Here is a 25,084-nt window from a genome sequence, read left to right on the forward strand (position 1 = left end):
CGGAAACCCCCCCAACGCTCAAGTTAGACGTGCGGATAGTAGAAATAGTCCAGAGAATACAGTTGGTAGTATTGCTCAGTTAATAAGACGTACCTTAAGGAATGAGTTCAAACATTTATTTATACTTTAGTTGAGATTGTCGGGCCCAAACCTTACTCGAAGATGATTGGGCCTCGGTGGTAGTGGTTTTCAATATTGGGTTTGTGGCCCATAAGCTAAAGGAATTGTAGGCCCATTGGGTTGGCCCAATTATGTATAACATTAAGCCCCCCACTCTCGAGTCGATGTGGGGGCCATGTTGAAATGGGTGTCAGATCGTGTCGAGAGTAAAAATTGTAGAAGTCGATCGTTGGCGTATGGCCTAATGGTGTGCAAAAACGCGTTGGAGCGTGTGTCGGAGGGGCGTGAAGGCGCGTTGGCGCGTAGCGCGACTTACTTGAGTCGTCGGTGTTGTCCCGCGACGATGTAGTAGCGCGGATCGAGTTATCTCCTCGTGGGAGTTGTTATTTATTGACATTGTCAATGTTTTGACGCGTTGCTTGTATGTGTTTACATATAGCCTTGTGCGCGATGTATTTGAGGAGGGGATCAGGCTCTCAAGATTTTTTTATGGTGATCGTGCCCCTTGTTGGACCTCGTGGGTCGTAAGTATGTTTGGACCGTGGCCACGTTTTAATGAAGAACCCATCGAAAACAAGTAGATAAATTTGAGTAATCAAGCTGGCGAGGCTATATAGATTCCCATAATATCTCTAAGTGTTTCTAGGGTAGTAATCGTGCTAACTTGAGCTTGCGATTATGTAGTGAATTGCGGGTGAGTTTGTCTCCTCGTGAGAGTTGTCTCGCAGCGAAGTTGTTGGATGACGCGCGACTGAGGAGTGTGCGGATTGAGGTCGCTCTGAGCGAGTTGTAGTAGCAAGCGAGTTGGCTCCTCGTGGGAGTTGTCTCGTTGCGGGTTGTAGTACCGAGTGAGTTGGCTCCTCGTGGGAGTTGCCTCGCAACGGGTTGTAGGATAGAGCGAGTTGTCTCCTCGCGTGATTATGTCTGCCTTCCCACAGACGGCGCCAAAATGATGATACTAGAGATAGATCACCTTAGAGAGTTGACGTAGGATGAGCTAGAAGAGCAGAGTGGATCACTGGCTCACGAGCTTGATGACCTCGAGATACCTGCGATCATAGAACACGTGAACTAGGCCGGGGGTTGATCCGGCGGAAACCCCTCCGACGCTCAAGTCAGACGTGTGGATAGTAGAAATGGTGCAGAGAATACAATTGGTAGTATTGCTCAGTTAATAAGACATACCTTAAGGAATGAGTTCAAACATTTATTTATACCTTAGTTGAGATTGTCGGGCCCAAACCTTACTTGAAGATGATTGGGCCTCGGTGGTAGTGGTCTTCAATATTGGATTTGTGGCCCATTAGGTAAAGGAATTGTAGACCCATTGGGTTGGCCCAATTATGTATATCATGTTGTAAATCAGACGGATCAGATCGAAATTAGTAATTTTAGAAGGAAAAAAATCAATTTTTTCAGAAGTAAAAAATAGTTCCAATTCTTTTCTAGAAAACAGAAAACAGAAAACAAAAATCAGAATTCGCAAATTAGAATGAAAAGACTTGTTCCAAAATCGAAAATTTTTGGATCGGGATCGGCGAAATTTGGAAATTTCCAAATTTTGGTTAACTTAAAATAAAATGCATAATAATTTATGTTTTTATTTTAAATGTAACATTTGGGGAAAAATCAAAATTTTTGGAACTTAAATCGGATCTGAATTCGGAATCTCATATGTATTCCAATTCTGATCAAAATAATTTCATCGGAAGTCGAAATTTCGAAATTCAAGTTGAAAAATATTTTTTCAAAATACGAAAATTTTGGATCGGAATCGACAGAATTCGGAAATTTCATTCCAAGTTCCACCACCCCTTATTGTCATTGTTAAAAAAAATGTGTTGAAAATAGTAGCAAAATTTCTCTAGGATTAAATTTTATCAACTAATTATTTTTGTTAGTATTTATAACATGATGAGTTTTTTAGCAACTCGATATAATATTGGGGTGTTGATATTGAAGTTTATACTTAAAAAGAAAGAAGAGAAGTTTATGATTATAGGTTTGGATCATGCTTCATTTTTCGGGTTTCGAGTTTATATAAAACATAAATCAAGTTACGATACTAATGAGAAAAGAAAAAAAATGGGTAAATTATGGCTACCCATGAGGTATGGTCAAATTCCAAAAAAAAAAAAAAAAAAAAAAAAAAAAAAACACCCTCATGTTTACGTAATTACAACCACCTGTTAATTATGAATTTTCTTACACGTTTATCTTTATAGTGCCAAATTCAACATAATCTTCTAAATTCAGTGAAATGTTTTCTAGTTTGTACTCGTTTTGTACAAAAATGCAGTTTATGATTCACCACAATCAAATATTTATAAGCCAATAGACACATCTTATGATCATCTTATTTCAAAATGTGGATCTTGAATGGGGTAAAACGTATACAAAATGGAGAATATTCCACATGATCAATAAGATTCCACTAAATTTGACTCCGCAAGAGTGGACGTGTAAGAAAATTTATATATAAAGGGGTGGTTCTAATTAGACACGGCCACGGGTCGGGTTTGACCCGGACCCGGCCCGGACCCGACCCGTTGACTGCCCCGACCCGCCCCGGCCCCGCCCCGTTGACCATGGACCCGGGCCCGGACCCGACCGAGTACGGGCCGGTTTCGGGTCCCGATTACTTGGACCCGGGACCCGACGGGTCTACCCGGCGGGGGGACCCGAGGGCCCGGACCCGAGGACCCGGCCCGAAGACCCGACGGGTCAACCCGAGAATATCCGATATTTTGTCCAAAAATGCGCAAACTGGGGATCGAACACGGAGCGCCGGGTAAAATTAGGAGCATTTTACCACCAGGCCAACCAATATGTTTAATTAAATATAGACAATAAATGTATATAATGTAAACCTATGGCGTAAATGATAAATAAATATTAATTTTCATATTAATTATTATTAAATAATTTTAATTAAATAATTAACAAATGCAATATAAGAAAAAAATATATATAATCACAATTCAATACTTCAAAACATCTATTATTAATTAATATATCAATATAAGCTCCACTGTTGAAAAATATAAAGTATTGAATCAATTCAATATATAAACAAATGCGTTGACTTATTAAAAATTGACTTATATTATTAAAATCGATAGTGTGAAAAAATCGAATGAAAAATAAAATAATATGTTTATTTAAAAAAACAAATTATAACCCATTTCAATTAATTTAAGTCGATTAACCTCAATTGTTGACAATAACTTATTAATATTATTGAGTATTTTATTATAAGATAATTATTTGTATAAATGGTGTTTATTTTAACAAAAATAGATTATATCTCATTTCAATTAATATTCTTACTTTAAAAATAACATTATATATGACTAGTATAATCAAAATATTATGACGTAATTTCTCTTTTAATAATTGGTTTAATTTGTAAAAATCGTAGGAATTAAATTGTAGACCATATGATTTAATCATTGTTTTACATATACATTTTATTCAAATATTAGAATCGAATCGTAAGATTTAAATGGATTAATCTAAAGTCCTTTTAATTTTGATATTATATTTGTTAATAATGTAATTAAAATGGTTTAATAATTATGAATATGATAATTAACAATCCATTTAACATTATTTATTATAATCATTTCATACTGTTTGTTTATGTTTTATGTATATTTCTTGCAAGTAATTTCACAAATATTTCTCTTGTCTCAGTGGTTTGGATTTCATTTCAGGTTTGTTGTGACCCGGGTTCGAATCTCATCCATAACAATTTTGGACAAAATTTAAAAATCCGGTCCGGACCCGGACCCGGCCCGGAACTGACCCGGAACCGGGTGGACCCGAGTGGAACCGGCCCGGACCCGGACCCGCCTCCCTGCGGGTCGGTTTCGGGTCCTCCAAAACTCGGACCCGGACCCGGCGGGTCCGACCCGGAACCGGACCCGACCCGACCCGGGGCCATGTCTAGTTCTAATTATCCAAACATAAGGAGTTTTTTTTTCATAATTTGACCTTACTTAGCTTAGGGTAACCGTAATTTACAAAAAAAAGAAACAACCTTTTACTTAATGCACAAATGTTGTAACCGAATATAAAAATATTAAATGAAAATAAAAAGTCAAATAATATAATACACATAACTATGGGAGAACACACAACGATGGGAGAAGTCAAATAATATAACACATAACTATGGGAGAACTTATTAAAATTTAAAATTTCACTTTCATGAAAAATTACTTTATAATTATCTAAAGACACTTTAATACATTTAAGTAGATTAGAGCACATATTTGAGATGATTCAAATGAATAATTATAATCCTGGAGTGTTTTTAATATAAGGTCCACACCAGAATTTATTTAACAAAAAGCCCACTACTATTAGCTTTTGTTAAAAATACCCCCTAAATTCTAACTCGGGTCGTTACACGGCGTATTCCCCAACTCCACCAATTAGACAACTCTTACGAGCATAAAATCATGATGTTGAGAAATATCGCTATGGATGAAATCGGAACAAATTTTTTAATTTTTTTTAGAAATATTTTAAAACTAAAAATTTCACACACACACACACTGACACACATATATTATGTGTGTAACTCTTAGATTTTTGTTTTATTTTGAATTCAATTTTAATTTAAAAAATAATTTCAAATTTTCATTTCTTCCATTACATTTATAGATAATGAAGTTATATTATATATTTACTTAGCGATCATTGTGGAACATAAGCCAAACGATCAGAATGCTAAGGTCTCGTTTGGTTGAAAAAATTAGTCATGATTAACTAACTAATTGAATTTTGTTTGATGCTTGGTATCACCAATAACTTATCGGGTCAATTCGCAAATATCATGTTATTTTGCCTTCTAGTCATATTTAGTTTAGTAGGATCATCGAACGCCCAATAATACAACTGAATTTTATGAGATTATTAAATTTTATCTTGACAACCAAACGAGGTCTAAAAACAGTCTTTTCCATTATAATTAATTTGGAACCGAAATTAATTTTTAAAATGGAAAGTTTTGTAAACATATTCGAGAACAATTATTGTACTTCCAAAAAAAAAAAAAAAAATTGAAATTTTCTCAAAGATGTTGATGGCTTATTTGTTTCATCTTAAGAAAATCTTTGTGTAGATTAGATTTTCAAAAGTCAAAAGTCCACTTGTGGTAATGTTTTGGTCAAACAATTCGGCTCCTACGAAAAACAAAATAGAAAGACTTGGTCAATACAGCGTGTTTCCAATTTTATTACACCACATACATAAATATCTAGGGAACAATTGTTGTTGGTGCCAAATTTAATTTCCAACTCTCATAATTAAGCATGGATCTAAAAAGTTTTAGGCTCCATTTGATTCCCTCTTAATGACATTTGAATGTGTATTTTCATTGTTTTAAAAATCCGATCCGACATTGACCTGATAAGCTACTGAGTCACGGTTGGATCCGATTCAACCGAGGTCCGACCAGAATTTTCATTTTTTCTTTATACCTAATTTTTATAGGAAGTAAAACATATTTTTTTTCGTACACATTTTTTATTGAAATGTAAATCAAACTTATTATTCGTTTACACACACACATATCACGCCGAATCATTTCAAATATTATAGAAATTATGATAAAAAAAAAAACATGTCTTCCAATTTCTAATTCTTTTATTTTGATTTTTGTTTCCAACTGCGTAGTCAAAAGACGTTGTTTTGACCATATTATTTGTTTATTTAAAAAAATACAATTTTGGGCAAAAAATCCGATTTTGATTTGGGTTCCGAAATTATGGTTCAACCGGCCAAATCAGACCGAACAAGGCAATGATTTGCGGTTTAATCGGTTCAACCGGCCGGTCTAATCCGATATCAAAACACTGGTATTTATCACTTATTCGGTCAGTATTGTTCCATTAATCTTGTTTGGTGTGAATATCTGAACAAAGCCATCTACTTATTATTATTGATTCAACAACCTAAAATGTATTACTAGAGATACTTTAGAAATACATTTTAGACAAATGTTTCATATTATTCAGATACAATAATTTTTATGTTATAAACGAGTTTAAACATTCAACATTCAATATTTAAATACTACTCTTAACGATCAGGATTCAGTGCTTAATTATATCAAACATAATTTTAGACTTCGATTTAGCTTTTGGACTCGTATATATATTTTTTTAATTTTATATGATTTATATATTCATTAATTAACAATTTTAATCTTAAATTCAATAAATTTTTACAGTCAAGGAAACTAGTTTGATCCACGCATGGGTGGAAATTCCTTCAACTCCTTTTTTTTTTAGGAAACTAGTTTTTGTCCACACGAGATGTACAAGATTATTTTATATTTAAATTATAACAAACTGATTCGGGCCCGATTACCCTCTAGAGCCCACTAAGAGAAAAGCTCACGCAAGACCCAATGAACTGATCCAAGGCCCTCAAAACAACAGGGCCCACTCGCCCCATCATCTCTCTTCACGTGGGATGGACGACTGACAGATGGGACTATCTTTGCGGTTAAAGCAAAAGCAAAAAGCCTGCAGTGATAAGAACACAGACCACCCACGTGGGTTCAGGGAGCGGAGCGACCTCGATAACAAGTTCACCCGTGCAAACGAGCCCTCGTCTTACAGGACCTAAAAGGCTCATTGCACGATATAATGGCTAACCAGCAGACAAATTGATACGAACCCCGTAGAACTTGTTACGAGACCCAATACCTTACGCGGAAGCAAGATCGAAGACACCAAAAAACAAAGATTCAAGTTTGGCGGAAACAATGAATAATGACCCCATAGCTATAGAGAACTAGAAACCATTATTGTCAACGCCGCGAAGAAAATTACAAGAATCCACTTGCAAAATCCCGAAATTTGCTGTAGAACAGCGAAGGAGAATTAACTCTCAAAATACTCAAATATTCATAAAAAAATCGTCCATTAAAATAAGCCAAATTGGCAACCTATTTATAAGTGCTAAAAAGACTCATTTTTCACAAGAAAAATGACTCCTACCTAATCTATAATAAGGAAACTTATAAATAAGCAAATCCTAACCATAAAAGACTCTAACATAATAAAAATATAATAAATCATAAATTAAAAACGTGCATAATTAAATTAAGTGACTTGATCATCAAGTCGGCTTCTTGATCACCCTTCTAATCTCGCGTAGACAATTGGTTGTGCACGTGCATGAACTTCATTCTCAATTACAACATTGTTACGCTTCGAATCTCTCCTCTCAAAACATCAAAGTTGTAGAACTTCACGTTGGCTTTCCAAATCAATTTGAATTACCTAAATTGGACGTCATATGAGAGAGTTATAACCCGAATGGTAAACTCTGCCAGAATCATATGGGACTTTCGGGATGCTTGAAATTCGACTTGTCCAACGAATTTCCGTTTTCTTTTCTTCCAATTCCAAACCAATGACTCTTCAAAGGCCTTATTCAAGCATTTATTCTTCAATTCCAACCCGAATAAACTCTATAAAATTGTACGCTTTCGCTTCTTCCAATTCTTCAACTTGGAGCTTGTGAGGATCGTATCACAAATGGCTCAGGGAGATCATGTCAACCCCACGTGAGGGTATGGTCAAACGTGGAAGAGGACTCTACCTCCTCACCGTAAAAGCAGGTATAAATAGCAGTTTTAAGGTACAAGATAGGATATTATACAACACCTTACTCTCATAATTATACATTTTCCTTCTCCATCAATATCCCGAGTAACTTGATTGTCGGAATACTAACGCCGAAAGGCTCCTCCCAGTACTCATTTTTTTTCAGGTCCTTCAGGCTTGACCTGGGCTTTCTTGTTGGGCTTCCTTTCAAAGGCCTCATCCATTATTTTTCCTTATTTCTTATATTGGTCATTCCGGTCACATCACAAACATATTGCAATAAAAAGTACCAATTATAAATAAGTGAACACTATGCACTAGTAGAAGGGATATAAGTGAAAGTATTCCAATTTTTATTTAATTATATAAGCGAAAATACATGATGCTTTTGGTTGGTCCATATTCTTGTCACCTAAAATGATTTTAGTCCTCAAATTTTCGTCGCCACAACTTCAATCCTCAAACTTACCATTTTTGGACACTTTTGGTTCAGCCGTCAACTTTCCCAGTTAACTTGGACGGAATTATCACGTGCATTGCATGTAACATCGATGTGGCAGCCACAGTTGAGCTGGAACACACCCCATTACACATCATTATCTTCCCTTGTTTCTCTCACTCAAATCTCCAATTTTTCTTTTCTTTTTCTTTCCCCTACACCCTAGCAAACCCAAACTCTTCTCCATATCCTCAAATTGCCCACCAGGTTTCTCAAACCCTAGATTGTAATCCCATAAATACATAAAACTATAAGGAATCCAAAGTATTTAGTTGCCAAGTTTGTTCGATCGGAGGTGAATCCGAATTCTTGCATTGCGTGATTTTAGGACAAAAATGTTGAGAATGAGTAATACACATTTGGAGTTTACTTAATCAATTTTGTAAAAATGTGATTTTTTTGTTGATCATTTAATTTTCCTCCTCATTTTCTTTTGGTTCTTGTTTTTTCTTTCATGCAATCACAACTTTGGAGAAACTAATCAAAATCGAAGATTATTGTAGCGCGATTGTGACATTTCAACTCCACAAATGTTCCAACATTTGTGATCAAGTCAAATCCTTGATCAACTCTGGGATTAATATGTGTTTAGTTAAAATCTGCAAAATAAGAAAAAAAAGGGTTCGAAGTTAAGCTGGAGTTAGCACTACGACGTTCAAGTTAATGTTTTCCTTTCGTAGTTCATATTTGCAGTTTATAAGTGATAATGTGTGTGTTCTTATCATGCATGGCTTTGCGTACACTCTGTATTTATAGGGTAGAGTTGAACTTCAATTCTCCTTTCAATTCAATTAAATTCGTCTAATCTCTCCAGTAAAAATATCTCCGGAACCAAAATCCCATTCCAATGCCATTAACTATATCTTGTCAATTTGTTAACTGTGTGACAAACTTTTCCTGAAGTGAATGTGATGAGACGTGCATCAAATGTTGTTGGGCCACTAGCCGGCTGAAGCTTCGTTGCTCGCAAGTTACTCGTCAGTCTTCTCGTGGTCTCCGCGAGTAGCTTCTTCGACCGTCTACTCACTGCTCGCATGTTTATTCCCCCTTGGGTACTTTATTTTCCTGGGCATTGCCTTTCTTTGGGATGACTTTTATGGTGGGTCGAAATGTTGAAATATGCCCGAATCAATCTGGAATTAGGTCTGGCGATTGTGGCTTGCCTTAATTCACCTCAATTGGAGAATTCGAAAAGAAAATTTGAAGGTAGAATATATGTTCATAAGGAATTATGGAGAATTAGGGATTTGAGATACAAATAGGGAGTAGACAATGAGGAGTCACTCCACCTCATGTTCAGATTGCCAAATGGACTAGGAGTGTGCTCTACCTCAATTCTAACAGGCACATGGACGTCACGTGCGGCGCACGTGACAATTCCATCAAAGTCAACTAAGAAAGTTGACAGTCGAACATAAACTGTCGAAAAATGGTAAATTGAGGACTAAATTCACGATGATAAAAGTTTGAGTACTAAAATTGTTTTACGTGACAAGAGTAAGGACGAAAAGTGTAATTATCCGTAAAAATACCATAAATATATTCCATTGAAACGGAAATGTTTTATCCAAGTTACAAAAGAATTGTCAATAAATCAATGTGACATGAGGCTAAACACAAAACAATATCTAAAAAGAAAAATCAAAAGCTACTTTCAAAACACAAAGCAATAGCTACCACAAATCTAACATAGAGCAAAGCATGCCCCTCAAGAATTTCTCTTTTGTTCCTATATTCTTCATAGGTACATATAAAGAGAGACATAAAATAAGTAGGAAATAAAAATAAAAATAAAATGAAAGAAAGAAGATTCTAGTAGAAAGACGGTTATGTCCTTTTCATGAAGTACCCGAAAATTATACCAAGAAGGCCAATAACGAGAACGGAAGTGATCGATACTCCTCCACTTTTGTTCTTTTCGCGCTTCAATTGTTCCTATTACAACACAATTCAACGACCAAAGAATGAGTAATAATGTCCAATATTAAAAAACGAAAAGACAAACGCTCCCTTTTTTCCAACAACCAAACAAATTGCAAGACTAAGTTGCCAGTGAAATGCATCATTTAATATTAATATCTCCAGTAAATCTCTCACCAGTTCTTGACGAAGTTTGGTACCCCGTTGAATTGCAGCAGCTTTTTCCTCAGTCAACTTCGAAACGAGAGATTTGACCTGATAATTAAAACAATAAAAAATGCCGTATGTTTATATTTATATGACTTATACGATCCTATAAATGTGAGTGAAAGAGAGGACGTTTACCTCTGGTAATTTGTCGTGGCTATCAACGAACATTCTAGTAACCTGAGCCAATAATAAAAATAAAAAATAAAAAATAAAAAACATGTTTCGGATAAAATAAAAAGCGCTTATAATAAGCTGTTTTAGAAATAGGAAAAGCTATTATAAAAAAAAAATTAAAGTATAGAGTAATATAGAAACAAACCTCTGAGCCATTTTCCAGTCCACTGGCCCTTGGGGAAAAACCTTCTTCGGATCCTTCGGCAACTGGAGAAGGAGGCTGACGTGGCGCAACGTATAGCACTTTCAACTTGCATTCTTCAACCTGCCCTTGCTCCTTGTTAAACTACAATAATTCATAATCACCGATTTTATCCCATTGAATAATTTGCATTATCCAGCTTTAATTGAAAGAAATGATTCGACTGATTTTTCGAAACAGAGGTCCATTAATGTAGACAAAATCCTTTAATTCCCAACCATTAATTTTGCATAGGGTTTGTTTATTCATACACGTAAACCTCTATAAATTAATACAGTCGGGACCAGTTAATTTAACGATATAATTTTTAACACGTCCTCAAATTGGGACCGGGAAAAAATATTAATTAAATAAGGTTATTAATTTATCGAGGTTCTACTGTAGTTCTTTTCTTCGATACGAATTAGCTTTGTTAGCAAGTTCTATATGTGTATCGTCTCAAATGTTATTGTTAATGAATACTAAACCGAAGAGTTAGAGAACTGTTTATTAATTTTAATGCTAAATTAAAAGAATAAATGCATTGGATTGGTAAAAAAGAATAAAATAACCATTTCTGCAGTGATGTCTTTGGCAGTTAATCCGGGGGTCGTAATTACACTCTGCAGCAAGAACTTGTCTTTGCATTGCATATCTGCAGGAGCCTCCTTCTGTGCTTGCATTGTCACTACAAAAACCGACGCTTATATCAAAAACCGTAAGCAGATAATTTACACTTAACTTAATTACTAAATAAAATAAAAACCCGAAGAAAAAAAATAGTTTAAAATGATGTTCGATTTCATTAAATTGTTTCGAAAACACTTTGGATAGTTTAATTTCTTCTCATGTGTTCACTTCGCTCAATGACTCAACAAACCACAACCAAACTCGTACTTACCTCCATAAGCAAAAGATTTAGAATTAAATAAATAAATAATCCGAGCTACTAGAACTTGACCAATGATCGACTTTAGTTACATATTTTATTTTTTTATCTTTTTTTAAATATGAAACGAATAACTTATTTCAAACACAAATGCAAGTTGAATTGAAAGAAATTAGACTATACATAGCTTTCAACATTTATTGCATCATTTGCCCCTATGAACAAAAATCAAAATTTCTCGTAAAAATAAAGAGACGGGCCGATAAAATTACCGATAATATCGCAGGTTGAATGCGGCAACACAATGCCAGTGTTCGGCCTAACACAATATTTCTTCGGATTCGTCGTTTTAACCTAATTACGAAATTGGAAAGCAAAAATATAATAAAAATAGATCAATTCCTTATATCAGCAAATGCACCTGAAATTCACCTTAAAATATGAATTCAACAAATGCACCCGAAATTCGGACAACATATAATTTATTTACCTTAAAAGCGACATAATTTTGGGTCTTATTCGAAACTTGCAGAGAACAAGAGATCAGCTTCTTCAACTCAACTAATCAAATCCCAGAAATTAAAAATAAAAAAAAATTAAATTAAACAAATCACGAAAGATAAATAAAAATCGAAAAGGGTGTAAAATTAAATGAAAATTTTCAGATCAACGGAGGAAAAATACTTACATGGGAATTTCATTTCCAGTGGCTCAACATCGAGAAGCTCTCCGGCACTCATTTTTTTTATTTTTATTTTTTAATAATTGACAAAAAAGAAAATGTGAAAATTGAATGAGATTGAAATGGAAGAGAAGGTAAGAAACAGCACTGATTCTTGTCCTAAAAGTTTAAATATTTGGGGGAAAATTGGAAAAAATAAAAACAAAAAAAAGAAATGTTTTGAGGTGATCCGGAAATTGCTGGATGTGAGCTGGAGGGAAAGGAGAGCGGTGGTTTTAGCCTTTGAATCAAGAACATATTATATTAATTTTTTTTTTGTTAAATTACGAAAACATCCCTAAACTTAGGCTAAAATTATGAAAAAGGCCTCCACCTATTTGTAATTATCAAAATTCCTCTGACGTTGATTCCCTTCTTACACCAGCCTTCTTACGGTGTGGTTTTTCACGGGATCTTCTTGATTCTGGTGAATATTTCGCGAAAATTACTGATTCTACCTCGGCAGACGTGACATTTCTTTATGCCACTTTTTGAAGATAAAAATTAACCTCAGAGGGGTAATGGTGATATTAAAAAGTTGTGAAGGGGTGTTATTTAATAAGAGTAAATATTCCGTGTAAAGGACCCCTAAGATTATTTTGTCTTTAAAAAATAGCTTACAAATGACACGTCTGCAAGGGCAAAATACACATATGACATTTTTCGGACATAATTTCTCGACTCAAATAGATTCCGTGAAAAATCACACTATAAGGGGGTCCATGTAAGACGACGACAAATGTCGGGGTATTTTGGTAATTACGGATAGGTGAGGGTGATTTTGTAATTTAACCTAAGTTTAGGGGAGTTTTCATAATTTATCCTATTTTTTTAATGTTGTTTTTGTGTTTTATTTTATGGGGGTAATGGCAAATAGGCCCATGACAAGGGCACTTAATTAAAAGAGGGACATCCAATTTTTTTGTCTTTCAAATAAATCCAGCTCATTCAAACTTATTTGCAAATAAGGAAAATTCTTTTATATATACCAAAATTACCCCAAATTCATTGATACCCAATTTAACTCCAATTTCATGATTTACACCCCAATTTAGCCCAATTTCATCAATTAACCAATTTTAACCCTAATTTCAATTTTGACCCCAATTTTGACCCGCTACCACCGGAGACTGCCGGTCGCCGGCGTTGACCGCCGGTCATTTTTTTTTCATGAATTTTTTTTTCCGGCCGGCCAACTGCCGTTGACCGCCGGGTCTCCGGCGTTGACTTTTTATTTTATTTTATTTTATTTTATTTATAATTTCGTTTTTTCTTAAAAAAAATATTTTAATTAATATTACTGTCTTGGCTGCTAAATTACTGTCTCCGGCAGTTATTTAACTGTCGGAGACAGTAATTTAACTGTTAATTGGCTCTTTTGTTTTTTTTTTTTCTTCAAAAATATTTTAATTAATATTACTGTATTCGTTGCTAAATTACTGTCTCCAGCAGTTATTTAACTGTCGGAGACAATAATTTATCTATTAATTGACTTTTTTATTCTTAAAAAAAATATTTTTAATTAATATTACTGTATTCGTTGCTAAATTACTGTCTCCAGCAGTTATTTAACTGTCGGAGACAGTTAATTGACTTTTTTTTTTTTCCTTAAAAAAAATTATTTTAATTAATATTACTGCCTTGGATGTTAAATTACTGTCTCCAACAGTAATTTAACTGTCTTAGACAATAATATTAATAATATTACTGTTCGGAAAAATAATATTCATAATATTACTGTCCCAAACAGTAATATTACTGTATGAGACAGTAATTTAGTAGCCACGACAGTAATATTAATTAAAATATTTTTTTTCTAAGAAAAAAAATTCCAAAGATAAAAAAAAAAAAAAAAAAAATTCAACGCCAGAATCTGGCCGGAAAAAAAAACATTTCAGAAAAAAAATTATTTTCTGAAAAAAAAACTTTTGGGGGTTAATGTGATATATTTGTTTAAATCCGGGGTCAATGTGTAATATTAAGGAAGTTAGAGCATAATTGGTGGAATTGATAAGAATTATATTATTGAGGGTATTTTAGACTAAAGACATGGGGATGGGCTTAATTGAGAGACTGTTTTTTTTGTGGACCAAAATGCATTTAAGTCACATGTGATGGGCCTTTTTGCCATTTGCCCTAATTTTATTTCATTTATTATTTTCCTTTTTGTGTTGTCTTTCAATTTTCATTGTTATGATATCCGTGTTCATATTAGGGTTGTTCATGGGTCGGTTTTACCCGACAACCGACCCATTATCTGCCCGACTATTCTGGCCGATAATTGCCCACCAACCGACCCGTTTTGGTCGGGCCGATAATTTTAACCGACCCATGCATGGTTGGGTCGGGTATAGTTTCTAATTTGTTGAAAAGTCGGTTGGCCGATATTACCCGACCAACCGACTTTTTTTTTTTTTTTTTTTTTTTTTTTTAATTTTCTCTTTATGTTTTTACCGACTATTAGTTTCAATATTTAATTTTTGACCTTTCGGTGAAATGAATAAAAATACACAACTAAAAAAACTATACTCTTCATTTTCTCAAATTAAAATTATAAGTTTCAGAATTTTGTGTTGTGAAAGTGTGAATGGCTAAAGTGATTCGTTTTAGTTTTTATATTGTTTTTGAAAATTTAATTTGTAACATGTGATATCGTTGAAATTGATTTTGGGCATGAAATATTGGAATGTTTGTTGTTGAATTTTGATAGAGGAATAGCATAATTTTTTTTCATATTTTATTTTTTATTTTAATTAATGTGGCCGATATTGGCCGATAATTTCAACCGACCCGTTTTGGCAACCGACAAAGTCGGTTGCCAACCATTACCCGACTCACAATAGTCGGGCCGATAATGGTTTTACATATTTGTAAGAGTCGGTTGGTCGGGTCGGGCCGATAATCGGCCGATAATCAACCGACCCGACCCATGAACAACCCTAGTTCATATGGCCCACCGATGCGACTACTGAAATAAATTGGGATAAAATATCAAAAATAATCTAATTAAAAAAATAATCCATTAAAAAAACTCTATTAAAAATTCTTATATCCAGAAATATAGTGAATTAAAAAATAATGTCACACTAAATTGTCTACCAAAAAATAATGCTCGTATGTTTGTAAGATTAAAATTATATATTTTATTAGTTTCAATTACTTTAATTAGTTTTAATTGTCTTTAGTTGGTTTTAATTAAAATTTAATGTGTGAAGAAATTGAGTATTAAATTAGTGTTTAGTTTTCAAGAACTCGAATCACAATATGTTTAGGCCCCGTTTGGTTGCCAAGATAAGCCATGATTAACTAAATAGTTGGACTTAATTTAATGTTTGGTATCCTCAATAACTTGCCGGGTCGACCCGCCAAAATTATATAATCATGGCTTATCTTGCCTTATCTTGGCTTATCTTGCCTTTTAATGAGTTTTTTTTGTTGCACCTTTCAAGCTCCAATAAAATAATTGGGTCTCATTAGATTATTTAATCTTATCTTGGCTAATCTTATATTGCCAACCAAACGAGGCCTTAAATGACTATTTAAGGAATTTATATTTAAAAAAAAAACCATAAATATTAAACGTTGTTCCAAATTTACTAATATTGTTCTGACTTTAAACGTAATTTTGATCATTTTTCAGTCTGATTTTGGTAAAATTTAAAACACACAAACTGTAGTCATCTACGATAGCTTTTTAATTCAACTGTAATCAGCTAGATTGTATGTATGTTGGGTGACAAAGTTATGCATAACCACTGCCAAATATTTTAGTGTTCATTGGTTCATGCATATCTTTGTCATCCGACAAATTTTAGTGGTTCAATTTGATTAAAAAGCTAACGCAAAGCCTTAATTAAAAGTTATATGTTTGAATTTTGCAAGACTAAAAAATTGTCAAAATCACTTTTGATATCAAAACGATATTTTTATAACTGAAACGATATTTATCAAGTCCTTTTTTTTTTTAAATAATAGGCTATATGAAAGAATTTATGGTCCCGAATTCGTTTAATACAGAGGTGTTGTTGAAGGTGTTATGACACTTGAACAAACATGCAGCGGAAATATAAAGACAAAAGAACAATACTCAGAATTAAAAATGTTCACAAGTAAAGACTTGTGAACTTGCCCTTTACAGAACGGAAAATATATTAAAATCAGTATTCCAAGAATACAAACAGAAGAGTGCGAAAACTTCTTCCTTATGAGTGAATCTTTTTCAAGATCACTCTTACAACCAAATCTAGATACTAAAAGAAAGATATCAAAAATTCTAGATTTCAAAGAATGTACTTATAAATAGTACGTACAACAAATCCTAGAAAACACACTAAAATTCTCGAGATTAAAACTTCAGCTCTCTATTTTGTTTTCACGAAATCTGTGATAATCTTGAGTCTTGAGTTTGGTATTTATAGACTTGCCAAGCTTCCACTCTTCAGCCCATGATCTGCAAGAAAACCAACCACAAGAGCACTCAAGATAATGGGTTAGTGGGTTAGTTGGAAGTTAGAAAAAAAACCACTAAGTCACAACACTTAGCCCACTAAGTGATAACACTTGGCCCACTAAGTAATAACTAAAATTTAGTTTGAAATTAAGAGAGTTAAAAACATTTTTGTAAAATACAAAAACGTGTTTCAAACTCCCCCTTTTTAACTTTCTGATTAAAACTAAATTTTAGCTAGAACTCCCCCTGAGATATTGCTTAAACTCCCCCTGAATTTGAACATACCAAAAATAATATAGAAAAATCAATTCAAAACAAATTCAGCAAGACAGTCCATCAATACAAAAACTTAAACAAGAAATAATCAAAGTGCAGTCCTAATTAAAAGTTCAGGGGAAAATAAAAAAAAAAAAAAAAAAAAAACAGAACAAAATCAAAATATTGTTCATGAAAACTTTTTAGATTAGAATCTCCAAAGTCTCCTCAGTGTCAGCTTCTGCTCCTCCATCACTTGCACTGGATCCACTGCTCTCCTCTTCATCCTCATTCTTTGCCTCTTCTTCATTAACTCCTTGCCTTCTGCCTCTGGTATCTAAAGGGTGAGATGTTCCTGCTTCAGCCTCATGAACTTTTTCTCCCCCTTTTTGATCAGAAAGAGCATTCTGAATCAGCTCCACCATGGACTGATGATAGGTAATCTGAGCTAGAGAATGAGTAAGTTGCTGCAAGAGAAGATCTCTAGGAACAGACACAAGAAGGTTAGAAGTGTTGTCAACATGAGGTGCAACACCCTCATTACCAAGGTTATTTTGACATGATTCACTTGAGAGAAAATTATCTCCATTCCAAGGAAGATCTTGAACATGAGGAGCCCTCAGAAAATTTCTAGACACAGTGATCATGCCTTGTGGGGTGTGAAGATATTCTGAGTCATCTTGGCCCAAGTTTTGAGAGAGTAAGATGGAATAGATGAGAGAAGGATAGGGGAGGTGAGTGGAGGGTGAAATTTTCTGAGCAAGATGACCAATAGTATCAAAGAACAGTTTGCCAAAATCCACTGGTAAACCCATCCCCAATTTGTACATGAGTACAGCATGAGGCTTAGTTACCACAGAGACATTTTTGGATGGAATCCAATTAGCCACTGTGAGTCTAAACAGGACAGAGTAGAAGGCAGTGAGTTGAGAGACTTGAAATTTTCTTGGGTGTGCAGGCCAATTTCTTAAACGGTTTCCAGAAATAACTTTGCAAATCTCAGTAAAATCACCATAATTATCCTCATCAATCACAGTAGGAGTCTGTAAATGAGAGTTGATAACTTTGGGAGAAAAAGAATAAATGGCATTGCGCACAAAAACTTTGCCAAAGTTTGGAGAGTTTTTCTTTAAAAAGGAGGTTTGCAAATTGGCATAAAACTCTTTCACAACCAAGGGATCATAAGAGCAGGCAATCTCAACTAGGTTAAGGATTTTTCTTTGGTGAAGAAAAGCTGTTATCCTATGCCTATCAAATTCTTCCTTAGAAATTTTCTTTTCCTCAATGAAATGACAATTCATGACTTGAGGACTCAACAGTGAATCAGACTCAAAATAGAAATTAGGACTGAAGGCATTTGTTACCTCAAAAGGGATTGACAAGTTCTTCCCATCCAGGTCTGGTTCTTCTTCTTCTGAGGAATCATCATCTTCTGAATCTTCAAGCTCATCAGGAACATATGCTGGTTCAGGTGATGCAGCACGTGGGGCAACACCTTCTTCCTGCTGAGAAGAGTCTTCAGAGGATTCACTGTCGGAATCAGAAGATGACAAGTTTTTGCGAAAAGTAGCTAGTGGAACCTCCCAACTGTCTTCACTTTTCTCTGATTCTTCAGCCTGAGGAGGAATTGTATCTGCTTGAGCTGTTGCTTCTGCCAGGGTTTCCAGAGGATCTCCCTGAGGTGCTGATGGAGTTTCTTCTGTAGTGGTGAACTCCTGAGCATCGACAAATGGAATGTCTACATGCTCTGCTGATGACATTCCAGAGAAATCAGGCATTTCTTCATCCTGATAAGGGGCAGCATCCTCAGCAGCATTCTGAGGAACATTTGCTGAAACAGTAGGTGCAGCAGCATCTTCTGGAGCATGTGCAGCAACACCTTCAGAGGCAGATGCAGCAACACCTTCTGAACCAGGTGCAACAACACCTTCTGACACAGGTGCAGCAACACCTTCTGAAACAGGTGCAGCAACACCTTCAGGAACAGAATGTTGAGAGGCTGCTGTTGCCATGCTGGGCTGCGACGTCTCCCCCTGAGTTGATGCTGGGGAAGGTGAGTTGTTGGATGAAGACTCAGAGGAGCTGGAGGACAAGGCTTGAGCCTGTGGTGCAGCAAAGGTAGGATCCCCTGCTTCGTCATCAGTTTCTTCATCTACCAGATGAAGACCTCTTCGTGGGTTTGACTGGACTGGAGTGCGGCCACCTCTGCTTCCTCTTCTTCCACCTCTGCTTCCTCTCCGGGGAGAGTTTTCTCCTCTTCGGCGTTGAGGCACCGCAGTGTTCAGATCTGGAAAAGGGTTCGTGCGCTTTGACCGGCGCGTTGGAAATCTTTCGGCGGTGGAAGAGGGACCCACAAAATCGAAGTTGTCTGGGTCAATCGGGTTCAGCTCGTCGCCGAGCTCAATGTAGCTGATAGGAACAGCTTCAAAGTTGATTGGATGAACGATGATGGCCAGATGTGGGTCTGCTGGTACAGGTGCTGCAGCATCGTTGTGGACATCACCATCGACGGCTGGAGGAGGATTTCTAGGTGGGGATGCCATGATACAGTAGATAAAGTAAAATTGCTTCTTTGTGCTTTTGATTTTTGAGTGTGAATTTTGTGAGAAGAAGCACGAAATTTATAAGCCCTAATTTTTGCTGAAGAAGAAAGAAAAAATTGAAGTGGAGAAGGTGAAGAAGTGGTGTCCGTTTTTCTTGGGGAGAGTGTGATTAAGGAGAATAAAATTTCCTTGGCAGTTTAAAATAAAAACGTGACACATGGCACAATAAGGAGTGGACTTAGTGGCAAATAAGGAATTAACCCATGTACCCATGACCCATATAAATAGGGATAATTAAAATGAAAAGAGAAAAATCAATAAAACCGTAGCACTCAAGAAATATTCACAAATAATAGAAAAATACATTTATTGATGATTAATAGTGAGAAAAATTTGCTGACAGGCATAGATACTATTATATCTGTATATTTATATATTTATTATTATATATATATATATATATATATATATATATATATATATATATATATATATATATATATATATATATATATTTTTTTTTTTTTTATAATAATATATATATATATAAACTCTTATTTTCAAGTCAAACAATTCACATGGAACATGATCAAGTGTTCAGTTTGAAGGTTCCTCAGTTACTAAGATATGACTATCAAAATAGAGGAGTTTGACTTATGTGAGTGTAATTATTTGTCTAAATGTTTACATGAAGCATGATCACGTTTCAAGGTGAAAGACTTCCAGTTACTGATTTAGAAAATAATACATCATAGTGAAGTCATTATTTAATGAAGCTAATGCTTCAGTAAATTGTGTTGCAGCTTAAGATATTTGATGAGGTGTTGCAACACGTTTCAGGACATGTTTATTGAGTACACATCCCGAGAGATTTTCTGAGTTTTGAAAACCTCTCATAATCTAATGCCTTTGTAAAGATGTCAGCCAGCTGATCTTCTGTAGGAATGTACTTTAAGCACACTATATTTTTCTCAACTATATCACGAATAAAATGATGTTTAATATCTATGTGTTTAGTTCGTGAGTGTTGAACGGGATTTTTTGAAATGTCAATAGCACTTGAATTATCACAATATATGGTCAGGGTATCACTGGTTAACCCATAATCTCCCAACATTTGTTTCATCCAAATTAGTTGACCACAACACCCTCCAGCAGCTACATATTCTGATTCAGCTGTTGAAAGAGATACACAGTTTTGCTTTCTACTAAACCAAGAAACTAGATTATTCCCCAAAAAGAAACATGCACCTGATGTGCTTTTTCTGTCACTAATATCCCCAGCCCAATCAGAATCACTAAAGCCTATCAAGTTTGTATTTGTGTCTTTGAAAAACTGAATCCCTGAGTCTACTGTACCTGCAACATACCTAATAATCCTCTTCACAGCTTTAAGATGGGTGACCTTGGGATTTGCTTGATATCTGGCACACACACAAACACTAAACATAATGTCAGGCCTGCTTGCTGTTAGATACAGAAGACTTCCAATCATGCTTCTGTAGAGAGTGCTGTCAACATCTTCTGCAACATCATCCTTGGACAGTTTTTGGCTGGATCCCATTGGAGTTTTCATGTGCTTGGCTGATTCCAACTCAAACCTTTTAACCAGATTGAGAGCATACTTCTTCTGATTAACAACATTCCTTCACCTGTCTGTTTGATTTGGAGTCCTAAGAAGTAATTCAACTCCCCTACCATACTCATTTCAAAAGTGTGAGACATTGAATCTACAAAAGACTGTAAAAGGTTAGCACAAGTAGAGCCAAAAACAATGTCATCAACATATATCTGAACAATAATGATATGATTATTAGTTCTTCTAACAAATAGGGTTCTGTCTGCCTCCCCTCTATTGAACTGTATTTCAAGTAAGAAGTCAGTGAGTCTTTGATACCATGCTCTAGGAGCTTGTTTAAGACCATACAGTGCCTTCTTAAGCTTGAAAACATGATTAGGCTTGGCAGAATCTTCAAAACCCTTTGGCTGTTCAACATATGCTTCCTCATTTAAAATCCCATTCAGAAATGCATTTTTGATATCCATCTGATACAGTTTGATTTTAAGAAAGCAGGCTATAGCAAGAAGTAATCTAATTGATTCAATTCTAGCTACTGGAGCAAAAGTCTCATCAAAGTCTATACCCTCAATTTGAGTGTATCCTTGTGCTACTAACCTAGCCTTATTTCTAACAACTGTACCTTTTTCATCAGTTTTGTTTTTGAAGATCCACTTAGTCCCTATCACATTTACATGGCTTGGTCTGGGAACTAAGTACCACACATCATTTATGATGAATTGATTCAACTCTTCATGCATTGCATTTACCCAGAATTCATCCTTCAGAGCTTCTGCAATATTCCTGGGTTCCACTGAAGACACAAAACAAGTGGTTCCAGTTAGTGCACATTCAGAAGATAAATTAGAAAATCTTACCATATCTCTGTAGTTCACTCTCTCTTTTCTTCTGGTTCTTATTCCACCAAAGATATCACCCACTACTTGAGTTGATGGGTGATTTTTCTGGATTCTGCTTGATGGTTCCTTTCTGCAGACATCTAGGGTTGGTTGCAACTCAGTCTCTGTAGGATGTGTTGAGTCAGATGTGGTGACACTTGGCTCAGCACCTTCTTCTCTTGAGACTGGACTGTTTGTGTCTGGGCTTTCTGTGGCAGAAGTGTCTTCTTCTGTTGTTTCCCTTTCACCAATCAAGTCATCAACTTCATCTTCAGCTGTTTTACTGCGGAGATCAGCAAAGTCATCAAATACCACATTTACAGATTCAATAATGGTTCGAGTTCTTAGATTGTATACTCTATAAGCATGACTGTTATTAGAGTATCCCATAAACAAGCTCAAATCACTTTTTGAATCAAATTTAGCTAGATGATCTCTATCATTTAGAACATAGCAGACACACCCAAACACATGCATGTATTCTAGATTAGGTTTCTTACCATAAAGAATTTCATATGAAGTCATCATAGATCCTAATCTTAGATACACACGGTTTGAGATGTGACAGGCTGTGTTGACAGCCTCAGCCCAAAACCTTTTAGACAAATTTTTTGCACTCATCATCACCCTAGCCATTTCCTGAATAGTTCTGTTTTTCCTTTCAGCAATGCCATTTTGCTGAGGAGTTTTTGGAGCAGAAAATTCATGCTTTATTCCCTTTTTATTACAAAAAGCAAAAAATAAAGCATTCTCAAATTCTTTTCCATGATCAGATCTTATCCTACGAACAGAAACTTGAAATTGAGTTCTAACAAACCTGTACAAATTTTTGAATACTTCAAAGGTGTCTGATTTTTCTCTCAAAAAATACACCCAAGTATATCTTGAAAAATCATCTACACATACAAAGACATATTTTTTACCACCTAGACTTTCTACCTCTATAGGACCCATAAGATCCATATGTACAAGTTCAAAACAAATAGTGGTACCAACGTGTTACAACACTTTGTGTGGTACTCTGGTTTGCTTTCCCTTCTGGCACATTCCACATATAGGAATATCTTTGATCTTGAGATCTGGTACTCCTCTTATGGCATTGTACTTGTTGAGAAGCTTCAGATTCTTGAAGTTTGTATGTCCTAGTTTCTGGTGCCACAGCTCTACTTCACTTACTCTTGAACTCTTGCATGAGATGGTGTCACCTGTTTGATAGCAATTATCCATTGATCTGGAACCTGTAAGTACACAATGATTTTGATTATCAAACACAGAACAACAGTATTTATCAAATTCTACACGTAGATCATCATCACACAATTGACTGATACTAATGAGATTTGACCCCAATCCTTCAACATGTAAAACATTTGAGAGTTTTGGAAGCCCCTCAATACTGAGTGTTCCACGTCCAACCACTTTGCCTTTAGCTCCTCCTCCATAGGTTACACGTCCTCCATTAAGTGTGTGGTAGTTTGATAGAAATTCCTTTGTTCCAGTCATGTGCCTGGAGCATCCACTATCAAAGTACCATGAACCTGAAATGTTAGCATTTAAAGAGGTGTATACTGCTTTGCACAAAAATTTACCTTTGGGAGTCCATATTTTACACTCCTTTTTGGTAGATTCTACATTTTTCTTTGAAGTGTTCCTTGAAGTGTTGTGGCTTATTTATACAACATTTTGTCACTGCTGAGTTTTTCACAAAATGGACGAATGTGTCCTGGTGAGAAACAGTAATGACAAACATAACCTCTTATTCTGGAATCTGGAGTGGTGACTGTGGACTTCCTGCAATCCTTTCTGTTTGCACCCTTCTCTTTTACAAAGACAATTTCTTTCTTCTTAACTGGCTTCATTTGTTTTTTGAACCCTAGCCCTTCATGTTTGTAGTGCTTTTCCATTGACACAATCTCTTCGAGCTTAGTTGTGCCAGTGTTCATCCTCTTAATTGCTAGAGTTGCCTTTTTGAGTTCTTCTTTCACTTTTGCCAGTTCAAGATCCTTCTTGGTGATTCCAACCTCCAAATGTGTGATTGTTTCTTTGAGGGAGGAATTTTCTTTGTTGGCTGCATCTAGAGCTTGAGTCTTATTCTCCAAGTTTCTGATCAGCTTTTTACACATTTCTTCATCATCACTGACTGCTTCATTACTGGATTCTGCTGTATTCACAGAAATAGAGTTTAAACATGTATATTGATCAGTATTTAACTCACAAATTGAAAGTGTTTCAGAAAGTGTTGCAGCATCCAGGGAGACTCCTTGGGATTCTGTTTCAGTGGAACTTCCAGTAAGATATCTGACAGAAAGAGCTTGTTTAGAGGATTGCTGTTCCTCTGTCTGTTCAGGTTGTTCTTCCTCCTCATCACTGACAGCACAAATCAAACTCATTCCTCTCCTTCTCAAGGTATTTGCACATTCATTAGCATAATGTCCAAATCCTGAACAGGCCCTGCATTTAATATGATCCAAGTTAGGTGGTTCAGAATTTGAACGAATAAAAGAAGAATTTTTTAAATTGTTTTGAGAAGGTGTTTGAGGAAATGTTCTCTGTGGAATAGATCTGTTCCGGGGCTGAGTTTGTCGATTTTGTGGAGACCCTTCTGAGAATAACTGCCTGGGCTTGATTCCACTTCGCCTGAACGCCCTGTTGAATTTCTGAATCTGAAATGCCACATTATTGAGGCATTCTTCTGCATCATCATCATATTCCGGAGCAACATCTTCCTTCTCTAATTCTGCCTGGAGTGCATTTGAGATAGCATTTCCTTTCTCCTTTCTTTGATCTTCGAAGTTCATCTCTCTGGACTTGAGACTTCCTATTAATTCGTCCAGCCGTAGAGATGATGTATCTTTAGCCTCCTCAATAGCAGTAACCGTCATGCTGAACCTTTCTGGAAGAGTTCTCAATACCTTATTCACTAGTGTCTCGTTGCTCAAAGGACCACCTAAGGATTGAAATTCATTAGCCAAGTCAATCAGCTTCTCATTGTACTGAGAAATTGTTTCAGTTTCCTCCATTCTCAGTCTCTCAAATT

The 25,084-nt window shown here is 35.4% G+C and overlaps 1 protein-coding gene across 1 annotated transcript; it reads right to left on the minus strand.

Moving 5' to 3' along the window:
* Positions 1-9,763: 9,763 nt before the first annotated feature.
* Positions 9,764-12,555, minus strand: LOC105963243 (vesicle-associated protein 1-1). Its single transcript, XM_012987633.2, has 8 exons — positions 12,310-12,555; positions 12,112-12,182; positions 11,894-11,975; positions 11,305-11,420; positions 10,697-10,837; positions 10,513-10,554; positions 10,345-10,422; positions 9,764-10,182 (listed from the first exon to the last, which is right to left on the minus strand). Exons 1-8 carry the CDS (start codon positions 12,359-12,361, stop codon positions 10,075-10,077), a joined length of 690 nt encoding a protein of 229 aa, XP_012843087.1. The 5' UTR covers positions 12,362-12,555; the 3' UTR covers positions 9,764-10,074.
* Between the last annotated feature and the right edge of the window lie 12,529 nt (positions 12,556-25,084).

This window comes from Erythranthe guttata, chromosome 1 (assembly GCF_056151865.1).
Source record: "Erythranthe guttata isolate IM_541 chromosome 1, IM_541, whole genome shotgun sequence".
NCBI lineage: Eukaryota > Viridiplantae > Streptophyta > Magnoliopsida > Lamiales > Phrymaceae > Erythranthe > Erythranthe guttata.

Excerpts from the sequence above, each read along its gene's own strand:
- LOC105963243 (XM_012987633.2), bottom strand. The coding sequence starts at position 12,361 with ATGAGTGCCGGAGAGCTTCTCGATGTTGAGCCACTGGAAATGAAATTC. Across the intron at positions 10,555-10,696 it reads GACTGGAAAATGGCTCAGAG|GTTACTAGAATGTTCGTTGA; the intron begins GTTTGTTTCTAT and ends TTATTGGCTCAG. Across the intron at positions 10,183-10,344 it reads CCAAACTTCGTCAAGAACTG|GAACAATTGAAGCGCGAAAA; the intron begins GTGAGAGATTTA and ends GTGTTGTAATAG.